Source organism: Bombyx mandarina, chromosome 13, assembly GCF_030267445.1.
Source record: "Bombyx mandarina strain Sakado chromosome 13, ASM3026744v2".
NCBI lineage: Eukaryota > Metazoa > Arthropoda > Insecta > Lepidoptera > Bombycidae > Bombyx > Bombyx mandarina.
In genome coordinates this window covers 1,058,537-1,081,535 of record NC_143220.1, presented here as the reverse complement: position 1 = coordinate 1,081,535, position 22,999 = coordinate 1,058,537, and the positions used below count along the sequence as shown (strand labels likewise).

Sequence of the window (22,999 nt, the reverse complement as noted above, 5' to 3'; positions counted from 1 at the left end):
ACTGGCTCATCACAAATTAGTCATTGTTTTGCCCACTACACTTTACCTATACAGCGGAATATTAGATTTACCTTTCTTGAACACTGTTCAGGTTTAAGTAATTCGAAAGTTAAATTTTTTATTGTATTATAAGAATAGGATAATCGAATAAGAAAATGTAATATAAAAATTATAACGTTGAATTCTTTGTCTAATAAATCTTAAAAATAAAACTTGATACACTTAGTTGTTAATTCCAATGAACAACAAAACTTTTGAGACTAATGTTCAGTGCCTATGGTTTGTATAAATAACTTTTAAGTAAATGTACAAATATTCCTTCAATATTGTCTGGAAACTTGTTAATGCTATTAGAGCAAGCTGTGGAGGCGTTAAGCCTTCAACGCTACTTAATTCTTCTTATTCTCCAAACTTTGGCTCAGACAACTCGCAAGTGCATCTTCTAACTAAATTTCTTCATTTTATAAATCTTACCAAGAACTCATTAAATTTGGTTAAAGATTTGTTGAGTTTATATAGTCTTGGATTAAATTAATTACATTCATAATTGAACAAAAATTTATTGTTAATTTAGAGAGTTATATCTGCAACATGCTAATGGTTCCTAAATAAAATGCCAAAACATTAATCCAAACAGATAACAATGAATAGCACTGTTCCTGTCTGCTGCACTACTCAGTTTAACAATCTTTGTCTCTTTGTGATCTTTATCTTCTTTTTGAGCTTCCACGTTTACTTTTCTTTTAGCCTCTTCCTCGACATGCTCTAACCTTTTTCGACTATTTCTGAGATTTTCAGTTGAGTCTGCTCGAATTTCATCTTTCTTATTACTTGTTTTTGTAGTTGCTCTAGCTTCTGATGTTGGTAAAGTAATCCTCGTGGTTGTATTTACTTCTGTTGTTGTCGCTTCTGTGGTTAATGTCGGTGTCATTTCAATTTCACCTTCTTCGGTGACTGTTTCCGGTAGAGCTGATGTAGCTGTTATATTCTCAAATGTTTTTTCTGTAGGCTTAGGATCGATTCTTGCCGTTAAAGTAGGTTTATTTTGTTCAGTCTTCACATCTTTATGAAATGAAACACAATGCCTACTGCATTCTTTTTCATGACATTTGTCGTCTGTTCCACAAGATATAAAGTTTTCCCATTGGTTTAATAATTGATAGAGGTATGGTGGGTTACAGTTCAGTTCAGCATAGGTTTGCACTCCTACTACTTCGTTGTGACATATTAGCGGTCCGCCACTATTACCCTGATGGAAATAATACTTTTTTACATTTTCTAATAACGATGAGAGGGTATATGGCATATAACGTACTCTGGTTTGATGGATTTCAAAATTAATTTATTCAATCTTATGTTTCTAGGTGAGCAATAATAACATTTACGGCCTCCGGTATCTAATAAGATCAGTTAGGCTACAATTTTGCTCAAAAAGGGCTAGGCTAAAAGGAAACTGATCCAATGGAAGTTGCTCTTGTTGAGCTTAAAATAGTTTATATGCACAAATTATAGCTCTCCAATTGTAAACATTCGCTGTTGAAACTGTTGGAAAAACGTTAGTACTATTCTACTTACAAGGCAAAAATCTTGAACAGTGTTGTTTTTATTTTCATCGTTTTCAACAGCGCAAACCATAGAATTTTCAGTAAATCGTGCTCCGCAAATTTCTTTTGTCGATGGTATTTGAAGCTCGACTGAAGTCCGTTTGAGTACTTTGTCGTCGGAAAAATTACCAGACTCCTTCTGTGTTGTAAAAATGTTTAAAAAAGAACAAGTGAAGTATTTTTACTGGTACGGTAGGACCTCTTGTGAGTCCGCACGGGTAGGTGCCACCACCCTGCCTATTTCTGCCGTGAAGCAGTAATACGTTTCGGTTTGAAGGGTGGGGCAGCCGTTCTAACTATACTTAGACTTTAGAGCTTATATCTCAAGGTGAGTGGCGCATTTACGTTGTAGATGTCTATGGGCTCCAGTAATTACTTAACACAAGGTGGGATGTGAGCTCGTCCACCCATATAAGTAATAAAAAAAAAATATATTTAAAAAAACAAATACACTACTTACGATGAAAATTAGAATGAAACAAGGCTTGTCAAAGGTTTCCATCTTCAAATGAAAATACGCACTATTAACAGCAGTAGTGATCTTGAATGGAAATATCGTCTTTAGCAGGGAAATATCGGTGCGCCACCATTCAGATGCATTGTGATTGGACGGTCGAACCACTTGAATAATCTTCCATGAAAAAAAATATGTTAAAATTAACGATTAAAGCTAATTGTGGAAATATACGAATAAATCACGTATTCATTAATGTTTGCTTTGATAAAACAATATACCTACATGCGACTAATTTTTTATATTAATTTTTCAAATGTTACTTTTATAATTTTAATGGGATTCCGAATTGTTATTTTAGAATTAGATTACGTATCAGGGAAAGCAACAATATACCTCTTGTTCCTGTTCATCTTCATCTTCGTTAAGGGTGAAATTGGTATCAATAGTGACAGCACCAACTCTGGCTAGTAATGTTTTAGTTAGAAATCCCACGACATTGTTATCTGGACTGCTGACGTCAATCGACGATGTGACCAACCAATCAAGACGAATGAGGAACGCACTTTGCAGGAAGCGGGCACCAGACTCATCCACTATTGTATTGTCTAGATAGTAAACAAATGCCTGTAAGGTATAGAAACGATCGTTTTTAGCGGAATAAATTATTATTAAAACAATTGTCATCATATGAATTTCAAAAGCATACCATATAAGGATAAGTTCCTCGTTTGATGTCATTTTCTCCTTGAGCAATTGCTTGTGGAGATAATATTACGACTGAAAGTAAGAGAAATGGCAATTAATGAATGTGCTTTAAACTTTATGAAAATCTTAGTTAAATAGAAGTAGATTCGGTACCGAACGCAAACGTGAATACAAAACCAAAATATATCATGTTAATATAATTGCTCCTTGAATAAACACCAAAAACCACTTTATTAAATCTCTGACGTTCTATTCTGAAAATGTCAAGCCAATTAATTTGACACTTGGAGTTCAAAAGAAGAATAGGATGATTAAAAATAAAAGTGTCATACAGGTTACTATTTAAATTTCAAACCTCTTTTTGTAAATATTTTCACAATTATTCTTAACTCTTGTCGTAAAATGTGAATTAGTCGAGTCACGTCCCTTTATTTTTCTCCGCTATCTTTGACAAAGTTGCTCGGTCTCATGCCGAAGGCATTAATCAGATTCACATCCACTGGAAGACGTATTATCCTCAATAAAGTGGAAATAATGATTTAGCGGATTTAAGCCCGTGTTTTACAGATAACCCGGGATGATAAATCTGGGGAACACCTAATTATTCATGTTAGGGGTGTTTAAGTACGCGTATTAAAGAGCTCCAAGCTATCGGCCTTTGAAAAATATGCGGAATAAGTAAAAAATACCTCTGCCTTCTTAGACCATTAGAGTGGAAACAAGCCGATCGAAGCTTCATTTATCTTAGGTATTTAGTTTAAAATCAATAGCTGAATAATTGAAAAGCTACAATTTGGTAAGTGTTTCAAATCGTAGTTATATTTTATAGCTTAAATATTATATTGCTTATTTAAAAAATATTAAACTTTATTTGCCCATTTAGAATTTGGTTCACTATTTATGGGAGAAGCATAAAAACAGTAAGATTGTGATAGAACCCGCAAATGAGTGTAGTAGTCGTTTGGAAACCGCTGATGTCGCGACATCAGTAGTAGGTATACGCTCAGACGACTAACACATTTCCAGTTTGAAAAGATCCCTCTTTACGTTTCGTAGACACCGGGTCGCCTTACGGAAATCGGATATCTTCTCAGATTGGCGATGTTATAACGACGTGAATGAACGAGCTACGTGTTTTGGCGGCTTCCCGCTATTGCTTAGCACGCTTCTCTGAGTACCCGTTAAGTAAGTTTGAAAACACAGTATAAAATTGTGCAACATTAATTTTGTTATGGTTTTTATTGTCTTCGTTTTATTGTTTTTATCGACGGACAATTGAACGAATATTTAAAGGCCATCCGTTACGGCCACCGGTTTTATTGTTTTTTCCGTCGAATATAAAATGATACCGGATTTGGTTAACTGAACTTTACCCGTAACGTGCCTGCATTAATTGCTATTGACTTATATTCGACTCGACTATACAATGGGTTTTTGAAATTTTAAATTCAGTTTACGTTCGACTGATCCGTGACATGTTTAATAGTATCAAAGAAGACGTTGTAAAATAACTCAGATCTTGATTGACTGTGACCGTTCTAGCATACATTGTGAGACTCCGACTCTTTATTCGGTCTTTAAATTCAAACGTTCCGAGAGTCACATGCTAAGATAATTTTCTTACATTGTTAAGTGAGCTATCAGATCGGCAGCGATCGACATTACAGGAAAACGTCCCAGGGGATCCATCGAACGTGAACGGTAATGGAGTTGCACCGCTGTTCAAATTTTATTTTATATTACGCTGCACGAAAACTGACTCTTCTGAACATTTAATGGCTATAATGAAACAAGAATTTGTCGTTCATTGCGCAGTTCGGGTTGAAAAATGTTTTGGATTTATTTTTATCTAATAAATTATCTGTATTACATATGTATATTAAATAATAAACCAAGCATTAGGGCGTTAGATTCTAAAAAAATATCAACATCAACATTTAGACTGGTTTGTTTTTCCTGATCGTCGTTTACACCATTAGCAGTGTAAATAAATAATATAGCAATATTTAAATATAATACCAATATAACATTCGCATTTCAGTATCGAATCTGAGGTTTTTCACACCACCGTATTATTTTATGAGGGGTTGCAAAGTCTTATTAGATATATATTCCAAAGCAAAAGTTTACGCGCAGTTCACGAAGTGTGACGTTCAGAACGATGATATGAATAATAAACGGTTGAAGAATTATAAGATTTATACGACAATTCGGAAGTTGGGCGGGCACTTAAATGAATGTTTAACATTATCTACGGAGTTGTAAGGGAGTTGAGCTTCTTAAACAACTTACAAAAGAAACTTTAATAGAGTAGGATCTTGGGCGATTAATTCGGAAACGTGGCAGGGCGGACGAGAATTCTTAATGTGAAAGGGTGACAGTGAGGTGCCTATCGAAGCAAGGTATTTGTTACATTGTGATATTCGTTGTCTTTATTGACGTATTGCAATGCATTGATCTGCGTATGTTCTACTCTGTCAAGAAAGTTTCGGATAAAGATCAATAATAATAATTAATAAATATATAACTGTGAATAAACCACTCACCGTCATCCGGCCCCAAATTAGGATTCCCTGTTTTATACCTATATATAGGTACAGGTATAGGTAGGTACAGGTTTAAGTCGTCGTGGCCTAAAGGATAAGACGCCTGGTGCATTCGTATCTAGCGATGCAACGGTGTTCGAATCCCTCTGGCGGGCACCAATTCTTCTAATGAAATACGTACTTGACAAATGTTCACGATTGACTTCCACGTTGAAGGAATAACATTGTGTAATAAAAATCAACCCCGCAACAAAAAACCCGCAAAATTATAAATTGTGTAATTACTGGTGGTAGAACCTCTTGTGAGTCCGCACGGGTAGGTACCACCGCCCTGTTTATTTCTGCCGTGAAGCAGTAATGCGTTACGGTTGGAAGGGTGGGGCAGCCGTTGTAACTATACTGAGACCTTAGAACTTATATCTCAAGGTGGGTGGCGCATTTACGTCGTAGATGACTATGGGCTTCAATAACCACTTTACATCAGGTGTCCCACATCCCAGGTCACCATCTAGAGACATACATGAACACTGGACAGAGCCGGATTCTTGTGGTTGTAATGGAAACCTCTATGACAACTTCGCCGATCGCAATGGGAAACGTATTGAAACCAACAACGCTGCATAAGATAATACAAACATAGGTTAGCAAGCTTATCCATAAGCAACAATTAAGTGATCTATCAAATGTTAGTATGCCTGGAACTCAACACACAGGATTGGGTATCAACAATGGTCTTCAATGAATGAAAAGCATGGTCTCTAAATATGGTTAGTATGGTGTCAAAAAAACCAGCTAATTCACATACATCATTGAGGCTTTTGTATATACATTCCTATAATAATATTAGGGACAGATACTGGCGTATCTGAATAACAACAATAGCTACTTTAGTCTGATCTTCAATAAAATTCGTTGAGGAAGTGTGTTGAAGATCCTAGGCTTAACACTAAATATCATAAACGGCAGAACTATCTGAGGTTTTGTCGATCCATTTATTCAACCACAAGATAAAGAAATAAATAACTTGATAGTTAAATGTATTCATAATGGTACAATTGGTACAATAATTGTTACATCTTATTAATCCAGTTCATATTAAAAGTGTAATAAAAAACTTCGATGCAAACAATATGATTGGTGTGCCATGTGAGTCGTGATTGTTTACCGGCGTCATTTACCGTTGGTCCACACCGTTCTATTGTACTGCACTTTATTGAATTTGATTTACGCGCCAATTTTTGTAGGCTTCGGTTTTTATTAACTGACCTCGGTGCCGATGTAAACTTAATTGAATCTGCCAACAAAAGGCATCGAATGAAAAGAGCGTCCGCTGGTGTGCGATGCAGATTATAATAGGGTTTTTTGGCAGAATATGCATGCGTTTTAAGTTGCTGGATATTTCATTTGCACGGTGGTCAGACTTTTGTTTACGGGACGTTTCACGGTTGTTTCATGGAAACCGATGCTTGCTACAGTTATTTAAAAAAATACCGTTCTATAGAAATGTTTTTGTTGCATCAAGTAAATTGATTTACTGGTAAAGCAAGAAGTACTAAACTTTAGAAACAATATTCGTCTTACTTTACACGCATAGTATAAGCAAAGATAATCACAGCTACAAACAGTCAAAACAATAATATTGTATCAAAGTAATCGTTTCTTCAAATTATCTGTAACAAAAGCGAATTTTATGTTGAAAGGCCGTAATCTGAGTTAATTATCTGAAATTCGGTCGTATTTAATGTCGTTTCAAAACGAGTTTTCACAATTGGAGTCGAGTCAAAAGGGCCTTCTAAAGGAATCGCAAACACAATTAGGAGCAAGTTGTTGTTCGTTGAAATTGTCAGGGAAAGAGTGTGCATGACACGTCGGCCTTTCCACATTGACACGCAACTGTAAAATGTAAACTTTTGAGGAAATAAATCAAAAGTCGACGGCGGTACAGAAATACAAAGCTTGGAACTAAATAAATTGTACTTAGAAAAAAATGCACATTGTTAATACATTTAGTATTATGTATTTAAGTTTCAATGTTTTACATTCATTTCTGATTTTCTTTCTTCTTCGTCGCTTTCTTCATTGCTGAAGGTCGTGTCCCTGAAACTCGACCGTTGCCTGTCTCGTGAGCTGTTTCCATCTCGTCCGGTCCTCAGCTGCTCGAATGGCGGTTGCGACTGGCAACCCAGTTAGAGCGGTTACTTGATCACACCAACGGCTAGGTAATCGGCCGCGGGGTCTCTTTCCTTCTACTTTGCCCGTCACAATCACTTTGTCCAAGTTATCTGACTGTCGGCGGGCAATATGACCGAAGTAGCTGAGGATCCTCTGGTAACAGATTGTTGAGAGCCTGACTCGGATGCGAAGCTGATCCAGGATAGATTTATTTGTCCTCTTGGCCGTCCATTTCTGATATTGCAAGTACAAATACAGTAAGTAGTAGTGTGTACAAGAGTTAAGGATACCTTATTTTTATTAACATTATTTACAAATGCCATGGTGGCATAATCTCAAATTTTATTGTAATTTCCTTACCATAACGTTGTAACATTATATTTAAAATTTTAAACACATTTACAGAAATAATATATTTAGAAAGGATTTGGTGTTTATGTGCATGGACCGAGTTGGTCGCTAAGCTTGTTATTATGACTGCTCTATAGAGAGATACAAAATCAAATCAACCGGAACAATGGCCGTGCAATTAAACCCGCGAGGGGAGAAACGTCTTGTGAACGACACGCAACGTCTTCGCGGATTTCGAAATAAAACAGCACGATAAAATTAATTTTAAATTGCCCTAAGATAAAAAATACACTGATACTTTTGTTATCTAATGTGTTAATATTGATTTTAAGTAACATTTTAAATGATCCAAGTTTCCGTGCGTACAAAATCTCGCCCACTGAGTTTCTCGCCGGTTCTTTTCAGCGGGTCACGATTTCGATCCGGTGATAGATTCTACGAAGCGCTGATCTTGCTAGGGCTAGTGTTAGCAAATTCTTTTAAGTTGAGCCCGTGAGCTCATCTACCCCTGCGCCAGAACCTGGAATAACCCCTCAGGCTGCCAGCGAAAAGGTAGGGAAAAGGACTTTGAAATAATTTCAATAAGAATTGATATTAGAATTGATGAAATCTATTTTAAATAGAAGTTGCTTGAAAACAAGTTTCACAAAAATTCTTTCTAAGAAAATTCGACAATCATAATACGTTAGTTACAAGATGTTAACAGCTACAATCAGATATTATATAATAAATTATAATTTGAATTTCCTTTACAGTCAATGATTACTGAAACAAAACCATTGAACAAAAGGCAGCGTATCAAAGTTTTTCAATTCGCTACAAAATGCAAATTTACTGAATAAGAACTGTTTACTTCATTGCTGCTTTGTTTCTGTTGTAACGAGCAGAAAAAGGCTCCATTCAGAACATCCGAAACTAATTACTCTACCCCGAGGTATAAAGGAGGGCTTCTAATTAACGATATTATGTCAAATAATTTGTTTGAGACGACGACTCACTCGGTTAGACGCGGATTGGATTAAGTTTACTCTTGGTCGGGTACGTTTGTTTTGCAAAGAAAAGCAGTTCAGTCGGAAACAATTTTGTAAGGGTATTCGTTCTATAGCAAATTATTTAGCTATTGTTTTTCAACATTAAGCCATTTAAATGTTACGTTGGTCGAATTTGGATGAAATATGCTTGAAATGTGATTACACCTTTTAAGGCTTTGGATTTTTTTTTTTAATTTATTAGGTACTTCAGTTTAACCAAAACTTATTTAGACAAAAGAAATTAGTGTTCAAATATGAATTTTGCAAAGATTTGTTAACGAATATTTAGATGATTATACGAGTATTATTGTTTTAGGAGTCCACAAAATTTTTACTAATCTTAGTTCCGCCCGACACACAAGCTAGCCGCTGACACAGCATCATGTCATATGACATTAATAATGGATTTAATATGACGTTTTGATTAATGACTGCATACTCAGAATTTGCCAAGTCAGTTTTTCCGGTACTTATACTAAATACGTTACTGGCAGCGCAATATTAAGCACAAATAAATATAATTATGAAAATATAAATAAAAAAGGAATACATGAAGTTTCAACAACAATTAAATACAAGTAATTACCTAATAATGGTGTTTTAATCATAACAAACTATAAATATGTGCAAATCATCTTCAAACACAACTTCAAAGTATATCTGAACAAAAACCCTTTGATGCAACCGTCCAACGATCGCACTTAATTCCTAGAGTGTGGCCAGCTTTCCGGGTGGGTAGGATTAGCAGATATTTGAATGCGAAGCCGACGCGTTTCCTCACTAATTGAGTTAATATTTGGTTATCGGAGGCGCGCACTCGGCCTCCCGACTAATCCCGACGAATTAATGACGAAAATTTATCATTATTAATGCTTACGTGATTTTCGTCCGCACCTGCTATCCTCTGGCATGCTTAGGCGGGCTAGAAAGCACTCGTTGTGTAAAAAAGCGTTTCAAAGTTTACGGTGAAATTTATTTTGGCCAAAGTAATGGAAGACGAAGGGATGTTTGTGAAAAGAATCTGTTAAGAGGTGAACATTACAAAGATAATATTGTCTAATTATTAATATAAAATAACCCATATTTTTGGTTATTTGCACAACTGTAATACAAAAATAAACAAAATAATAAATAAATAAAAATAATAATAATTTTCATAGAAAAGTAAACAAATGAATAATTTATTTATAATATTAATGAGACTTTTGAACTTAATCTCAAGTTGTAGATGTCTATGGGCTCCAGTAACCACTTAACACCAGGTGGGCTGTGAGCTCGTTCACCAAACTAAGAAAAAAAAATTGTGGCTTTAAGATAGTGTGCACAGTACACTTGGTGTATTTGTATCGAGCGATGCGATTATGCTGGTGTTCAGATCACGCTGACAGTTACTAATTTTCCTATTGAAATACATACTTGACAAAAGTTCATTAACGATTTTCACGATGAAGGATTAATCTACATAATATCGCTAAAACTCGAGAGCGGCTGGACGGATTTGGCTAATTATGGTCTTGAATTATTCGTGGAAGTCCAGAGAAGGTTTAAAAGGTGAAAAAATATGAAAATACTCGGAATTATGTAAAAACAAAATTGTTTGTTTTCGTCGGATGGATTTTTAAAGTTTATTTTATACAAAAGTTTAGGTCTTTTATTTATCGATTGAGGCACTACGAAGTCTGCCGGGTCAGCTAGTATCGTATAATAATCAAAATCGAAAATCAGTACAAACTATAATTTGTATAATTAGTACTAGGGTATAAGGAAGGGCGACTGGTGAGGTTGGACGGGTAGGTATAACCACCTAGCTGTGTACTTCTGCTGAGAAGCGATGTGATAGTACAGTTACGATTGAGACTTAGAGCTGAGGTTAAAAGGTGGGTGCCGGAATTCATGTACTTATGTCTATGGGCTTTAGTAACCACGTGACACCAGTTAGGCAGTGACCTCGTGCAGACATATATGCAATAAAAGATACATACATAAGTCAATGAATAAAAACGCAAAATATGTAATTCTTTGTTTGCGAATTTGTGCCTTATTTATGATGACATAAGTTCACAGCATTGAACACAGTCGTTCGGTTTTATAGGTAGGTGCAGTTTATGCACAAACTGTTGTTTCGACTTTACGAGTTTTTTATGTAGACACTATTTCATGCTTTGATGGCATTGAAAGATTAACAGACCATTTAATAACAAAGCATACCTACTGTGAGCTTCTACATCAAACTTTTAGCATTTTTTAGCGGAGATGATGAAGAGTTTTGACCAAATATCCCGGTATTCGAGCTAGGAACAATAGGTTTTTTTCTACGCATTTGTAGCGGTAGCTATTATAAGACAGATATTTAACAGACGCCTTGATTGCGCTAATGGTACTTTCGAGATAAGCTTACATACATAATAAATATATATACAGGTCGAAAGAAAAGCATTCGGACATTCACTCGATCTACTAACATTTGCTATTAGACGCCGGCAGCTCTAACACTAGGAACAGGCATAGGGGCTCCGGTAACTGTACTCTTGTCGAACTCTAGTAGTAACTGCATTCACGAAGCAGCTTCCCATGTGCTGTTAGATTAGGGTATCCCAAAACTGGAGTTTGTGGCACTTCGATGCCAGCGAGAGTAATACTTATGTTTTGGAACGAAGTTCCTTATGGGACGATGCGGAGGGGTACCCTAACCGGGAAAAACCGTCCGTAACGTAAGATTTTTATTAGTAATGCACACAGTGTACAACTTAACTTTGTAATAACGTACAAAAAATAACATATTTTTTTATCATTCATTGACCACGATCTCAGAGCGTTCGTTTGCGCAATACACTAACTTTTATGCAAGCAACCGTGAATGAAGTGTACCACAATAAGTTCGCACGTTACCGAATGACCGTAGGTTGTTCCGAAACGTCCAGTTTTATTTTCTTTATACCTCGAATAGAACTTTAAATTAATATTTTTATAATAAGGAACTTCGTTCCTATCCAGTGTCCCACGACACCGCACATCTTTTTTTATCGACCTAGTGATATGAGATCATGTTTCTGTTGTATTGTAACAGCTGTCATTTTTCTTAAGCACATCACATGCCGCACTAACCGGCGGTGAGCTCTAATGTACCATATCATTAGTAAAGATTGTGCAGAAGATGCACGTGAAACTGCTTCGGTGTTGATTTCAATTCACATCCCTAAACAATGATGCAACGTCCGCACTAATACATTACCGTCGAGCGACATGCGTCACATTGTGTCGGGTCATTTGCGTCGGCCATTACTCCGGAGTGATTAGCGAGCACTGATTGTGCATTGATCGCATCAATCCAATGTTTGAACATATGATTGTTAATGTGCAACACCGAATAATCTACGTAAAATGAAAGCGTGTTTTTGAGAAACCTATATTCGGCGAAGAAACTTATAGAGCTTTACAGTAAGCTCTATTTACGCTACTGGAGTTATGCAAAGTTTGAAATATATTTTTTAAGCCTCATTTGTACGTATATATTCTGATAGCTTATAAAATAAATTATCTGTTGAAACAAAATACCGAAGATCATTAAAATACTAATTGTAACCAAAAAACAAGTAACTTTAGAGAAGGTTACGGGTGCAAGCTAATTACGGGGTTCAAATGGTTATTAAGTGAAAATGTTTAAATTACTAAGAAATTGTTTTATTTCTTTGCTTAGCCCGTCCGCAATATTTTTACGAACATAGCTTGTTTTTTGCTACCTAGTTAGTATTTTTAATTTGTAATTATTAATTTGTTACTTTTAAGTTCTTTTATTATAAATAAAAGAAATTACTTTTATATTTTATATAATAATAAAGAATTATTATTTTTTTACTTTTGTTGGGGACACCATATTGAATTGTCTATATGTTATCTTCTATATATATAAAAATGAATTTCTGTTCGTTAGTCTCGATAAAACTCGAGAACGGCTGGACCGATTTAGCTAATTTTGGTCTTGAATTATTTGTGGAAGAACAGAGAAGGTTCAAAGGTAGATAAATATGAAAATGCTCGGAATTAAATAAAAATAACAATTTTGTTTTCCCTTTGATGTGTCCCCCGTCGGACGGATTCCTTTTGTTTGTTTTAAGTTTATTTTATAGAAAAGTTTAGGTCTTTTATTTATCGATTGAGGCACTACGAAGTCTGCCGGGTGAGCTAGTTGTTTAATAAAAATGTTGAATGTTTTGTATGAAGAGCTCAAAAACCCTAAATGTGGATTAAGTTCATTTATGATCAATCTGGCAACTATCATGGAGGAACTCCCTGATTGTTTTAAATCCTTACTTTATCTTAGGAAATGGAGGAAAGTAATCGTTAAGCCTTTGCCTACGTCCTATCAGTTTTTCCCAACCCAGAGTCTAGGCAACTTTTTCAGATATATTATAAATACGGTAATTTCCTTAAACATTACTAAGCGTCCTTGTTATTGAATGTAGCCAAATAAAGAACATCAAAGCATATTAAAACAAATGAATATTAAGATCAATAAAAAAATCACATCGTAATTTCCTAGTTTAGTCCTATTTACTGTATTGTGGAGATGTTGAGTCTGATTTCATTTTCAATAGATGCAGACAAATTTAGAAGACCTCGACTATACATATTTGTTTTGATTGATTCACGCATGATTATATTAACTGTTTGCTACAGGACATACTGAATGCGTTATTGATTTACGCAGAGAGAGTAGTGCATAATGACGTCACGCGCGGTCTGCTTGCGGTAATTAACGACTGATTAACGAACAATTAGCCAGTGATCACTGATAACAGATGCCGGAGTTCGAGAGCCACTACAATCAACTTAATGCGATTGCGACGGGCGATTGATCTGAATGTCCGATTCGGTTGTAATTTAATTTCAAATCCGTCCAATTGTTTAAAGCGCATATGATTGGAAGTATACATAGGATTTTTGAAGCATTTTGAAGCATAGAATAAAAAAAAATGCATCATAAAATTATTTATCCTATGAATAGATATGTAGTTAATTATCTAGTTTGAATTATTTTAACAATCATCAACACAAACCTTTGGAAATTCGATTCTCATTGAATTAAAATAAAGACGATTTTAGTACGCGGATATCATTCGGTGCTCAATTACAATTCGCGTCAACGGGATAATGACGTCATTGGTACAAGTTCATTAATTAAATTCCGGGGACAACAGATGGATTACAGAGGATTGTACGTTTGAATTTGTTTATCGCGCGTCGGCAGCGCTAATGCAGAACACGGCTCGATACACACGTTTCTCATCTTGAAGTTATCTGTCAAATATTACGTATAAATTATACTAGATGATGACCGAGCTTTGCTCGTTTTTTTTTTTATAACGCCATCTTGTTGTGTCTTTAAAGCAGTAAAATAGTATTATTATTCGCCAATAGATGTCGGGAAGAGTCATAAAGTTGATTATCGATAAAGTTGATTATTGAAAACACGAATAAAACAACATTTTCTGAAAATAAATCGTAGCTAGATTGTTTTATCGCCCCCGAAATCCCCTGTATACTTAATTTTATGAAAGTCGTTGGAGCCGTTTCCAAGATTCAGATTATATATACAATATTATATATACAAGAATTGCTCGTTTAAAGGTATAAGATAAGATATATCTTACTGGTGGTAGGACGTATTGTCTCCGCACGGGTAGGTACTACCACCCTGCCTATTTCTAGCGTGAAGCAGTAATGCGTTTCGGTTTGAAGCGAAGAGCAGCCGTTGTACTGTTAAAACTGAGACTTAGAACTTTTGTCTCGAGGTAGGTTTTTATTTTTTATTTTGTTATTGCATAAATGGATGGATGATCTCACAGGCGACCTGGTGTTAAGTGGTTACCGGAGTCCATAGACATCTACAGCGTAAATGCGCCACACACCTTGAGATATAACTTCTAAGGTCTCAGTATAGTTAGTAGTGTCTAGGGGTAAGTTTTAAATGATTCAATGCAGTAACGTGTAGGATTGCGGTAGATTTCCTCGCGAGTTCCCAATACGTTCTACCAGTTCATTCTCCGTATTTATTGGAGCGTTAGTGGAACAGGAACCTATATAAAAATATTCCGTATCAGTGTCGATTCGGCTTAGTCGACCTCACCAATAAATCAGCCAACACTCGTTTGGTTAATTGTCTTGACGGAGGGGCAGTTAGTAAAATCCCCGGAAAAATATTGGACAGCAACCTGTCAATTCGATTTGTGGGTTTATTCTGGTAAATCGAGTGGAATTGATCTGAAGGGGTGCTAAGAGGTTATATGCAAGATATTCTTTAAATATTAGAAACTTAAGAAAATCAATTATTCAAGAACTTGTGCAAGTTTGAGACGATAGTGATATACTGATATATGCGGATTACAGACTTTCTTCTCTTGTCTCTGTTTTTTTCATATGAGGATAAAAATTGCAGGAGCTGAATGGTGTATTTAATGCAAGCTTAGTCATTATCGAAGAGGCCAGAACAGTAAAAGAATTACATGATCTCCGCCCTCACTAATACGGTAATGTCACAATGGCATCGCCTTTAATGGGTGAAATAGCCACAAACCGAGATCCCCGATGATATTGTCACAAACGACCGATGCTCCAAAGACTTGTATAGTGAAAGTGCCTCAACTCGCATTCGCTTTGTATACGATACTGGCCTTCCTTATATTTTATGAATTCTATTTTGACGTTGATCAAAAGGTTCTCATGCCATGCGGTTTTTAATGGGTTAGTTTTTTGAGTTACTATTCTAGAGCTACAAGCATGTGGAGTGATAATCGTAAGCGAATAACAATATAATTTATCTAAAACTTTCCGATTTATTAAATTCAGTTATACACAATAACCACGCGTACGCACACACACATACACACACACACACAACCCAGTTGCTACAGTATTTTTTTTAATAGAATGTAAGAGCATGTCCCAGACAACTAGTTTAATCAAAACAAGGTAACTTAAGAACAAACATTTTTTATTGTGTCTTGATTATATCAAGAAAGCGACATAATTAATTTCATATAGTCTGCATAAATGCTGCTTATTAAAACATAGTAATAGCATTAATTGTCACAATTTCATGTTTACGTTGATTCAATGCGCCGGTGTTTGGAGCAGTAGCTTCTGTGACTATTGTCACTGTATTCACATTGATATGTTACAAAGATACGATCACTTGAAGATGATTGAATTTAAGTAAATACATATTTATTATAGAGACAAAGTAAAATGCTGTATTTTGTCTACCTTTCTATTACTATAGATGGCAGATGATCAAATCACTCTAGGAGCTCATAGAAGCCTATATTTAGTTGTCACAAGTATTATTTTTTAAGGTCAATGTGCACAATTGTGCATTGCTGTCACAACTTTCAAAAGTAAGACACTTAACATGTGTGAATGTGTCTTAATTGGGTGGACGAGCTCACAGCCCACCTGGTGTTAAGTGGTTACTTGAGCCCATAGACATCTACAACGTAAATGCGCCACCCACCTTGACCTTTGTATTATATATATATTAATTAGCTTAGACGGATAAACGAATGAGCTCATAGTACACCTGAAACTATGTGATTACTAAAGCCAATAAGTACCCGCAAAATCAATTTGGAACATGAACGCTTCGACGGCGTTGTAAAACTGCTGTCCCTTATGCTTATCTTAAAACTGACAAAGTGCAAGGCAAGATTTTTAATCAGTAGATGTAGACGACGATGATACTTTTTCTTGTACATTCATGGTAATATTAAATAGAAAATATATTTAATCCTATCTATGTTTGTAAAGTGTGTGTTTGTAAACTTGTTTATTTTGTCGATGAAAGACATAAATATCTCGTTGAATTTTTTGAGTCGTTTTAGTGACATCAAAGTCGTTGTCGGGTCGTTGTCCGTTCTGGAAAAGGGTTGGAATAACGCTTTAAGGTAAAGCGACACCCTGAAGCGTAATGGTAAGACATAGTTTCATATTGTAATTATTATTTTAAAACATCGTGTTGTTGTACAATTTGTTTGTGATATTTTTGTGAAAATCTTTTCAATATAATTAATATACGATATGTTCGATTTGTTTGATTTAATTAATAAAAAAATTAGCCCAAAAATTGTAGCTACAATAGAATTCTTCAAAATTATTAAGTTGGAACGCTTTGAATTTCGTCTTATAATACAATTGATTGTGATATTTTACGAGCATAACTATTGTTTTTGCGAGTCAAAAAAGAACATTTAACACGCAGACTATTAATTTAATTTATCATGCTAACAAATACATATTAAGCAAGAGTATTTACAATAATGACTAAATAAATTCTATTCGTATTATTTTTATTTACGCAGTTACTTACAATAGGTTTACTTTGAACATTATGATCTAAGTATTCCATTGGCGCGTCTATGTTAACAATTTACTCAAAGAGATTCCTTTCGTAGTCATCTCGCGACGCCCTCATAACTCTTTAAGTGGAGCTTAACATTTTCATTTTAGGATAATTTTAAACACTGCCTCGGTAAAGAAAATTCTTGGAATTGTATCTTTCATTATTTTTAAAATTTAAAATTTGTAAAATATAAGTTGAAAATTGCTGCGAAATTAAAAATTGTTAGTGTAAATTTAATGATTTGACAATTTTATGAATTTGTTTTATATAGTAATTTCATTAAAATTTGCAGATAAATAAAGGTGTTTGATATTGAGATGATGTATATGATATTCTGTGTTTCAGTCAATTCAAGTTTTACAAAGATAGTAAAAACGTATTTTTGCGCGGTCTTAAATAAATTTAACTTAATTAACATATTAATGTTTGATTCTATAATATTTTGTCAAAACACGAGATCTCATTAATGACAAAGTATTACAAAAAATATTCATACGAAAATTTTGCTAGACAAATAAATTTTAAATTTCGCATCGATGGTAACAAATTACTTGATAAAGTGTCCTTAACTACGGTACTTCAGTAAACTCCGCCCAGCTGTCACTAGTGTTTCGTTCTAGGTAGGCGGAGTCACTGAATGGGCGGGGTTCGTTGACGCCCACTCGGAACTCCGCCCACCAGATCAACTTTCAGTCACCAGCCAGACGTCGTGGTGCATGATACTGTCGATCTCAAGCCTTTTAGATCTATAACAGTAGCAAGGATCTTTGAAGAGATTTTGTTATCTAATTTGAAAATTTATTTTAAATTAAATGTCTAATTAAAAAAAACAATAAAAAGATTTTTGTTTTCAAATTATACATATTTATCTAACACTATATATATGGGTAGATTATAGACTAGGAAACTGAAGGCCAATGTTTTGTTTCGACTTTAACTTCTATTAGTGGTAAAGCACGCCAATCGACTTTTACTTGAACATCCCAAAAAATATGTTATGTCAGACATATATACAGCCGTTATAAACGTGAACCATTCAATAGGTTTTCTATCGCAATACAGTGAAAGTACGACATAAGCAAATGTTTATAGTTAAAGGTAGGACAACCTTTATATGTACAATTGAAACTTCGATCTTATTATGTCTCAAGATGTAAGGCAGCATTCACATTACATGCATTGCACCTTTTAATGGTGGTAGGATGTATTGTGACTCTACACTGGTAGGTACCACTACCCAGTTTAATTTATTTACACCTATTCTACTAATATTTCTGTCTTGAAGCAGTACCTAATGGATTTCGGTTTGAAGGGTAGGGAAGCCGTTGCTTTGCGTTGTAAAAACTGAAATCTCCAGTCTCAAGTTGGGTGGTGGTATTTACTCTGTTGATATTTATAGGCTCCGGCACCCACTTAACACAGAATCATATATAAACAATGCTTGTAGATGATTGTATACTACTGCTCCACAGTTTCGAAACGGGTTTCTCTTGAACAAGCCGTCGCTATGACATTCAAGTGACACGTCAAGTCTCAGAATATGTATTTAAATAAAAAAAAAAATCTATATTATATAGTACTAGCCGTACTCGTCCGCTTCGCTGTGCATTTAAAATTAACATTATTATTTAGGAGTCCAACACTCATATAAATATTAGCCTATCCATTAAGTACATGTATTTTCTACATGGATACCGAGTTTCAAGTCAATCGGATGCATGGTTTAGTAATTATAACGAACATCCGTAAAAACCACTGTAGATTTATATATTAGTACAGATTTGTTCAATTGTATTAGCGTTGATACGACTCTAATAATACCTACTCTACCACAAAAATATAGTTTATATTATAAAATTCAAAATATAGCTATGAGCAATATTTTGTAGAACATAATTTATGAGATTACATACAAGAAAGAATTATAGCAAAGAAACATATTTCTTTTTTTTTGTGGAAAAAAATAATGCAAAGTAACTCCGACATAAAACGGAATAAGTTAAGGAATAAAACAGAGATTACGGCAACGCCCGCCATCTTATTTCCATATCTGACGACTATTTTATTATGGCGGTAGCTGTTCGGCAGTTTATAATGTAACGTTTAATATTTTGTTTTAATGAAATCCTTGGCGGTGATCAGCGTAACGTTTGAAGTAATTATTATTTTTTAATATTCTGATAATTGAAATATATTGATTTAAAAAAAAGAGTAGAATTTATTAGGAAATAGCAAAAGTGCAAACGTTAATTTGATTCTAAACAAATTTTAATTATTTACTAATGTTTCGTTGGCGGATTTTTTTAAATAAATCTTTATCGACCGAATTTTTGGTTGGAAGCTATCATAACCTCTTTTTGTTTCCATTAATAATATTGCGTGAATTTCTTCGACTTATTACATGCTTCAAATATCATGATGTGAAACACAATGGAGCAACGTATCTACAAGGCATTTATAAAGCCATAACTTTAGATGTGTTTTTACACAATACATAATGATGCACAATACCTTTTAAGTAAAAAATGGACCTTAACAAAAAATCATAGTCACACGGATCACGTTTCGTTGTCTTCGTAATTTATCATGACAAGAGCTATATGAAGGACTTTTTTATAACTCCAGCAGAGCCTGACTGGATTTCACAAGTAGTCAAAATATTGTAATACTTGTTTGAGAAGAACACTACTTGTTCGTAAGTAAGAGTAAGAGAAGTCGTCGTAGCCTAAAGGATGGGACGTCCGGTTCATTCGTATCTAGCGATGCAACGGTGTTCGAATCCCGCAGGCGGGTACCAATTTTTCTAATGAAATACGTACTTAACAAATATTCACGATTGACTTCCACGTTCCACGTGAAGGAATAACATCGTATAATAAAAATCAAACCCGCAAAATTATAATTTGCGTAATTACTGGTTGTAGGACCTCTTGTGAGTCCGTACGGGTAGGTACCACCGCCCTGCCTATTTCTGTCGTGAAGCAGTAATGCGTTTCGGCTTAAAGGGTGGGGCAGCCGTTATAACTATACTGAGACCTTAGAACTTATATCTCAATTTGGGTGGCGCATTTACGTTGTAGATGTCTATGGGCTCCATTAACCACTTTAGGCACACCAGGTGGGCTGTGAGCTCGTCCACCCATCTAAGCAATAAAAAAAAAGAAGTAAAATTCTCCTTTTAAAGTTCTCTCTTAAACTATAAATGAGTTTCAGATCTAGTTCGGGTAGTTATCAAATAAAATGATGTACATACATGACTTATGTCGTTACCGACATTAAACTGTTCGGGAGAGATATGGGGAACTGGTCTGGTACTACGCACCAATTCTCCCGCAGACCCCTCATAAATATTTATTGCTACGTCATTTAGAACGATCAGAGCTAGTTCAAATTTTGAGCAATCCGTTTCTATAATACCTATTTAATGAAATATCTATATATACTAGAGGTCCCGCAGTAGTCGAAATTCGACTATAATTCATTAGAATTGTAAATTTGTACACTATTATGATTGTCTATACTAATATTATAAAGAGGAAAGATTTGTTTGTTTGTTTGTTTCGAATAGGCTCCGAAACTACTGGACCGATTTGAAAAATTCTTTTTCCATTAGAAGCCGACATTGTCCCTGATGAACATAGGCTACTTTTTTTAATATTTTTTTTATTTATTTTTTTGGTTTCATGTGTGTTTTAATGTTTCCGAAGCGAAGCGAGGGCGGGTCGCTAGTATTTTATACTTCTATAATCACGAATTTCGCCAAGACTACACGATAAAAAATATTAACAAAGACAAACAATATTTAATGTATTCTCAATTTGACAACAGACGTCAAGAGCAAAAGCTTGACTATAAATAGTGTGCATGCGTGTGTGCGTCAAATACATGGTATGTAGTGTGTGTAATGTTTTCTTTATTGATTTAATGAAACTTTTATGCATTATTTTAAAAAAATATTAGCACTGTGCACTTCTTCTCTGTATTTTCTATAAGTGTGGAAAATTTCATACAAAGTTTTTGCTTCACGTATTAATCTATATATTAATAAGTGAAGCAAAAACTTTGTATCCCTTTTTACGAAAATTGCGGGGACGGAGGAGTATGAAACTTCCCACACTTATAGAAAATATGGAGGAGGAGTGCAGAATGTTAATATTTTTTTAAATTACGCATAAAAAATACATTAAATCAATAAAAAAATACATTACACACACTACTATATATTTGACATACAACACGCATGCATACTATTAGATTATTGTCAAACTTTTTTAATGCTTATAGTGTGTGGTCAAATTGAGAATAGATTAAATATTGTTTGTCTTGTAATATTTATCTAAAGTGTAGTCTTAGCTAAATTTGTGTTTATATAAAGTATAATAGTCTTTGACAATATAATCATAATAATGTTCAAACTTCTAATTCTAATTAATTATAGTCGAATTTCGACTACTGCGGGGCTACTAGTGAACGTTATATCACAATGTTCATGAACATGGTTTACGTTTATATCATTTCAATCATATCGGAAGTGGTTTGTGAACAAATACTAGGTAATATTAGTTTGAAGCGTTGCTACACACAGCACCGGTCCTTACCTGTTATTTGAAATATCTATCATTTGAACTCTGGTATAGTGGTGTAACTGAATGCATGCACATTATGATTTTTATCAATAACTGATTATTAGGCAGTTGTTGTTTGTTTACCTTTTTCAAACGGCCACGGTAGCAATCGAGGCTGGCGAAAAAAAATATTTCTATTTTTACTTCGCATTTAGAAAAGTTTTAATTTCAATCATGATTTATTTCCCAATTCTAGATCTTTTATTTTTATCTCAGTTAATATTTCACATTTAATCTGTAATGATTAATTAAGATGTCGGCGGAGGGCGTACTACCGCTGCAATTTTTCATGATATTGTCTTAGCGGTGCTCGCCGAAGCAGCGCCAGATTTAGTATCACTGTTTTATTAAAGAAACATTTTAGAGTTCTTATTTTTTATTGCACTGGATGGGCAAACGAATTCACGGCATATCGGGTTCTAACTGGTTACCGAAGTCCTTATTTCAATGTAAATACCGTCACCTTTGACATGAGTTTGAAGTCTCAGTTCTACGATTCATATCTGTCCCACTCTTTGATTCGGAACGCATGTCTTCAGGCAAGAAGTTTGATGTCGTCGTGGCCTAAAGGATAAGACAGGAGAAGCCCGGTGCATTGGTATCGAGCGATGCGACTGTGATGCCAGTGTTCGAACCCCCCTAGCAAGTATCAATTTTTCAAATGTTCATGATCGACTTCCACGGTAAAGGAATAGCATCGTGTAATAAAAATCAAAAGCGCAAAAATTTTAATATGTATAATTACTGGTGGTCGATCGACTTGTGGGTCTACGTAGTACAGTAGGTATCACGGCTGTGCCTTAAAAAAGAGCTAGACTGGTTGGTGGTATCTTCGCACACGAACGCACGTAATACCTTCCTTTACAACCTTTTGTCGCATAACTTTTTATCACAACGAAATTCCTTCGTTGCGGAAGTAATTCGTAAAGACACGTGCTTCCTAAGAAAAAAAAAAGTACCTGTCTATTGTGTCTATTTAATTTAAAGGTTTGTTTTTCCATTCATGTTTGTAAATATGTTGATGTCGATTGGAAACAATCACTCGTAACATAAATAAAATATAAAATGCTGCGCAGTTATTGGTGGCCTTCTTATTTCGTCCATAGGCTAGGC

General features: G+C 34.8%; 1 protein-coding gene across 1 annotated transcript in view; it reads right to left on the bottom strand.

The window, feature by feature from the left end:
- Positions 1 to 591: 591 nt before the first annotated feature.
- LOC114251057 (mast cell protease 3) overlaps positions 592 to 22,999 on the bottom strand; it is a 130,666-nt gene continuing 108,258 nt past the window's right edge. Inside the window, exons 2-6 of the mRNA XM_089732516.1 lie at positions 2,768 to 2,838; positions 2,455 to 2,685; positions 2,065 to 2,235; positions 1,576 to 1,743; positions 592 to 1,249 (exon numbers count right to left, since the gene is read on the bottom strand). Of these exons, the coding sequence (XP_089588642.1) occupies positions 605 to 1,249; positions 1,576 to 1,743; positions 2,065 to 2,235; positions 2,455 to 2,685; positions 2,768 to 2,838 (1,286 nt within the window). The 3' untranslated portion in view covers positions 592 to 604. The remainder of the gene's footprint in view (positions 1,250 to 1,575; positions 1,744 to 2,064; positions 2,236 to 2,454; positions 2,686 to 2,767; positions 2,839 to 22,999) is intronic.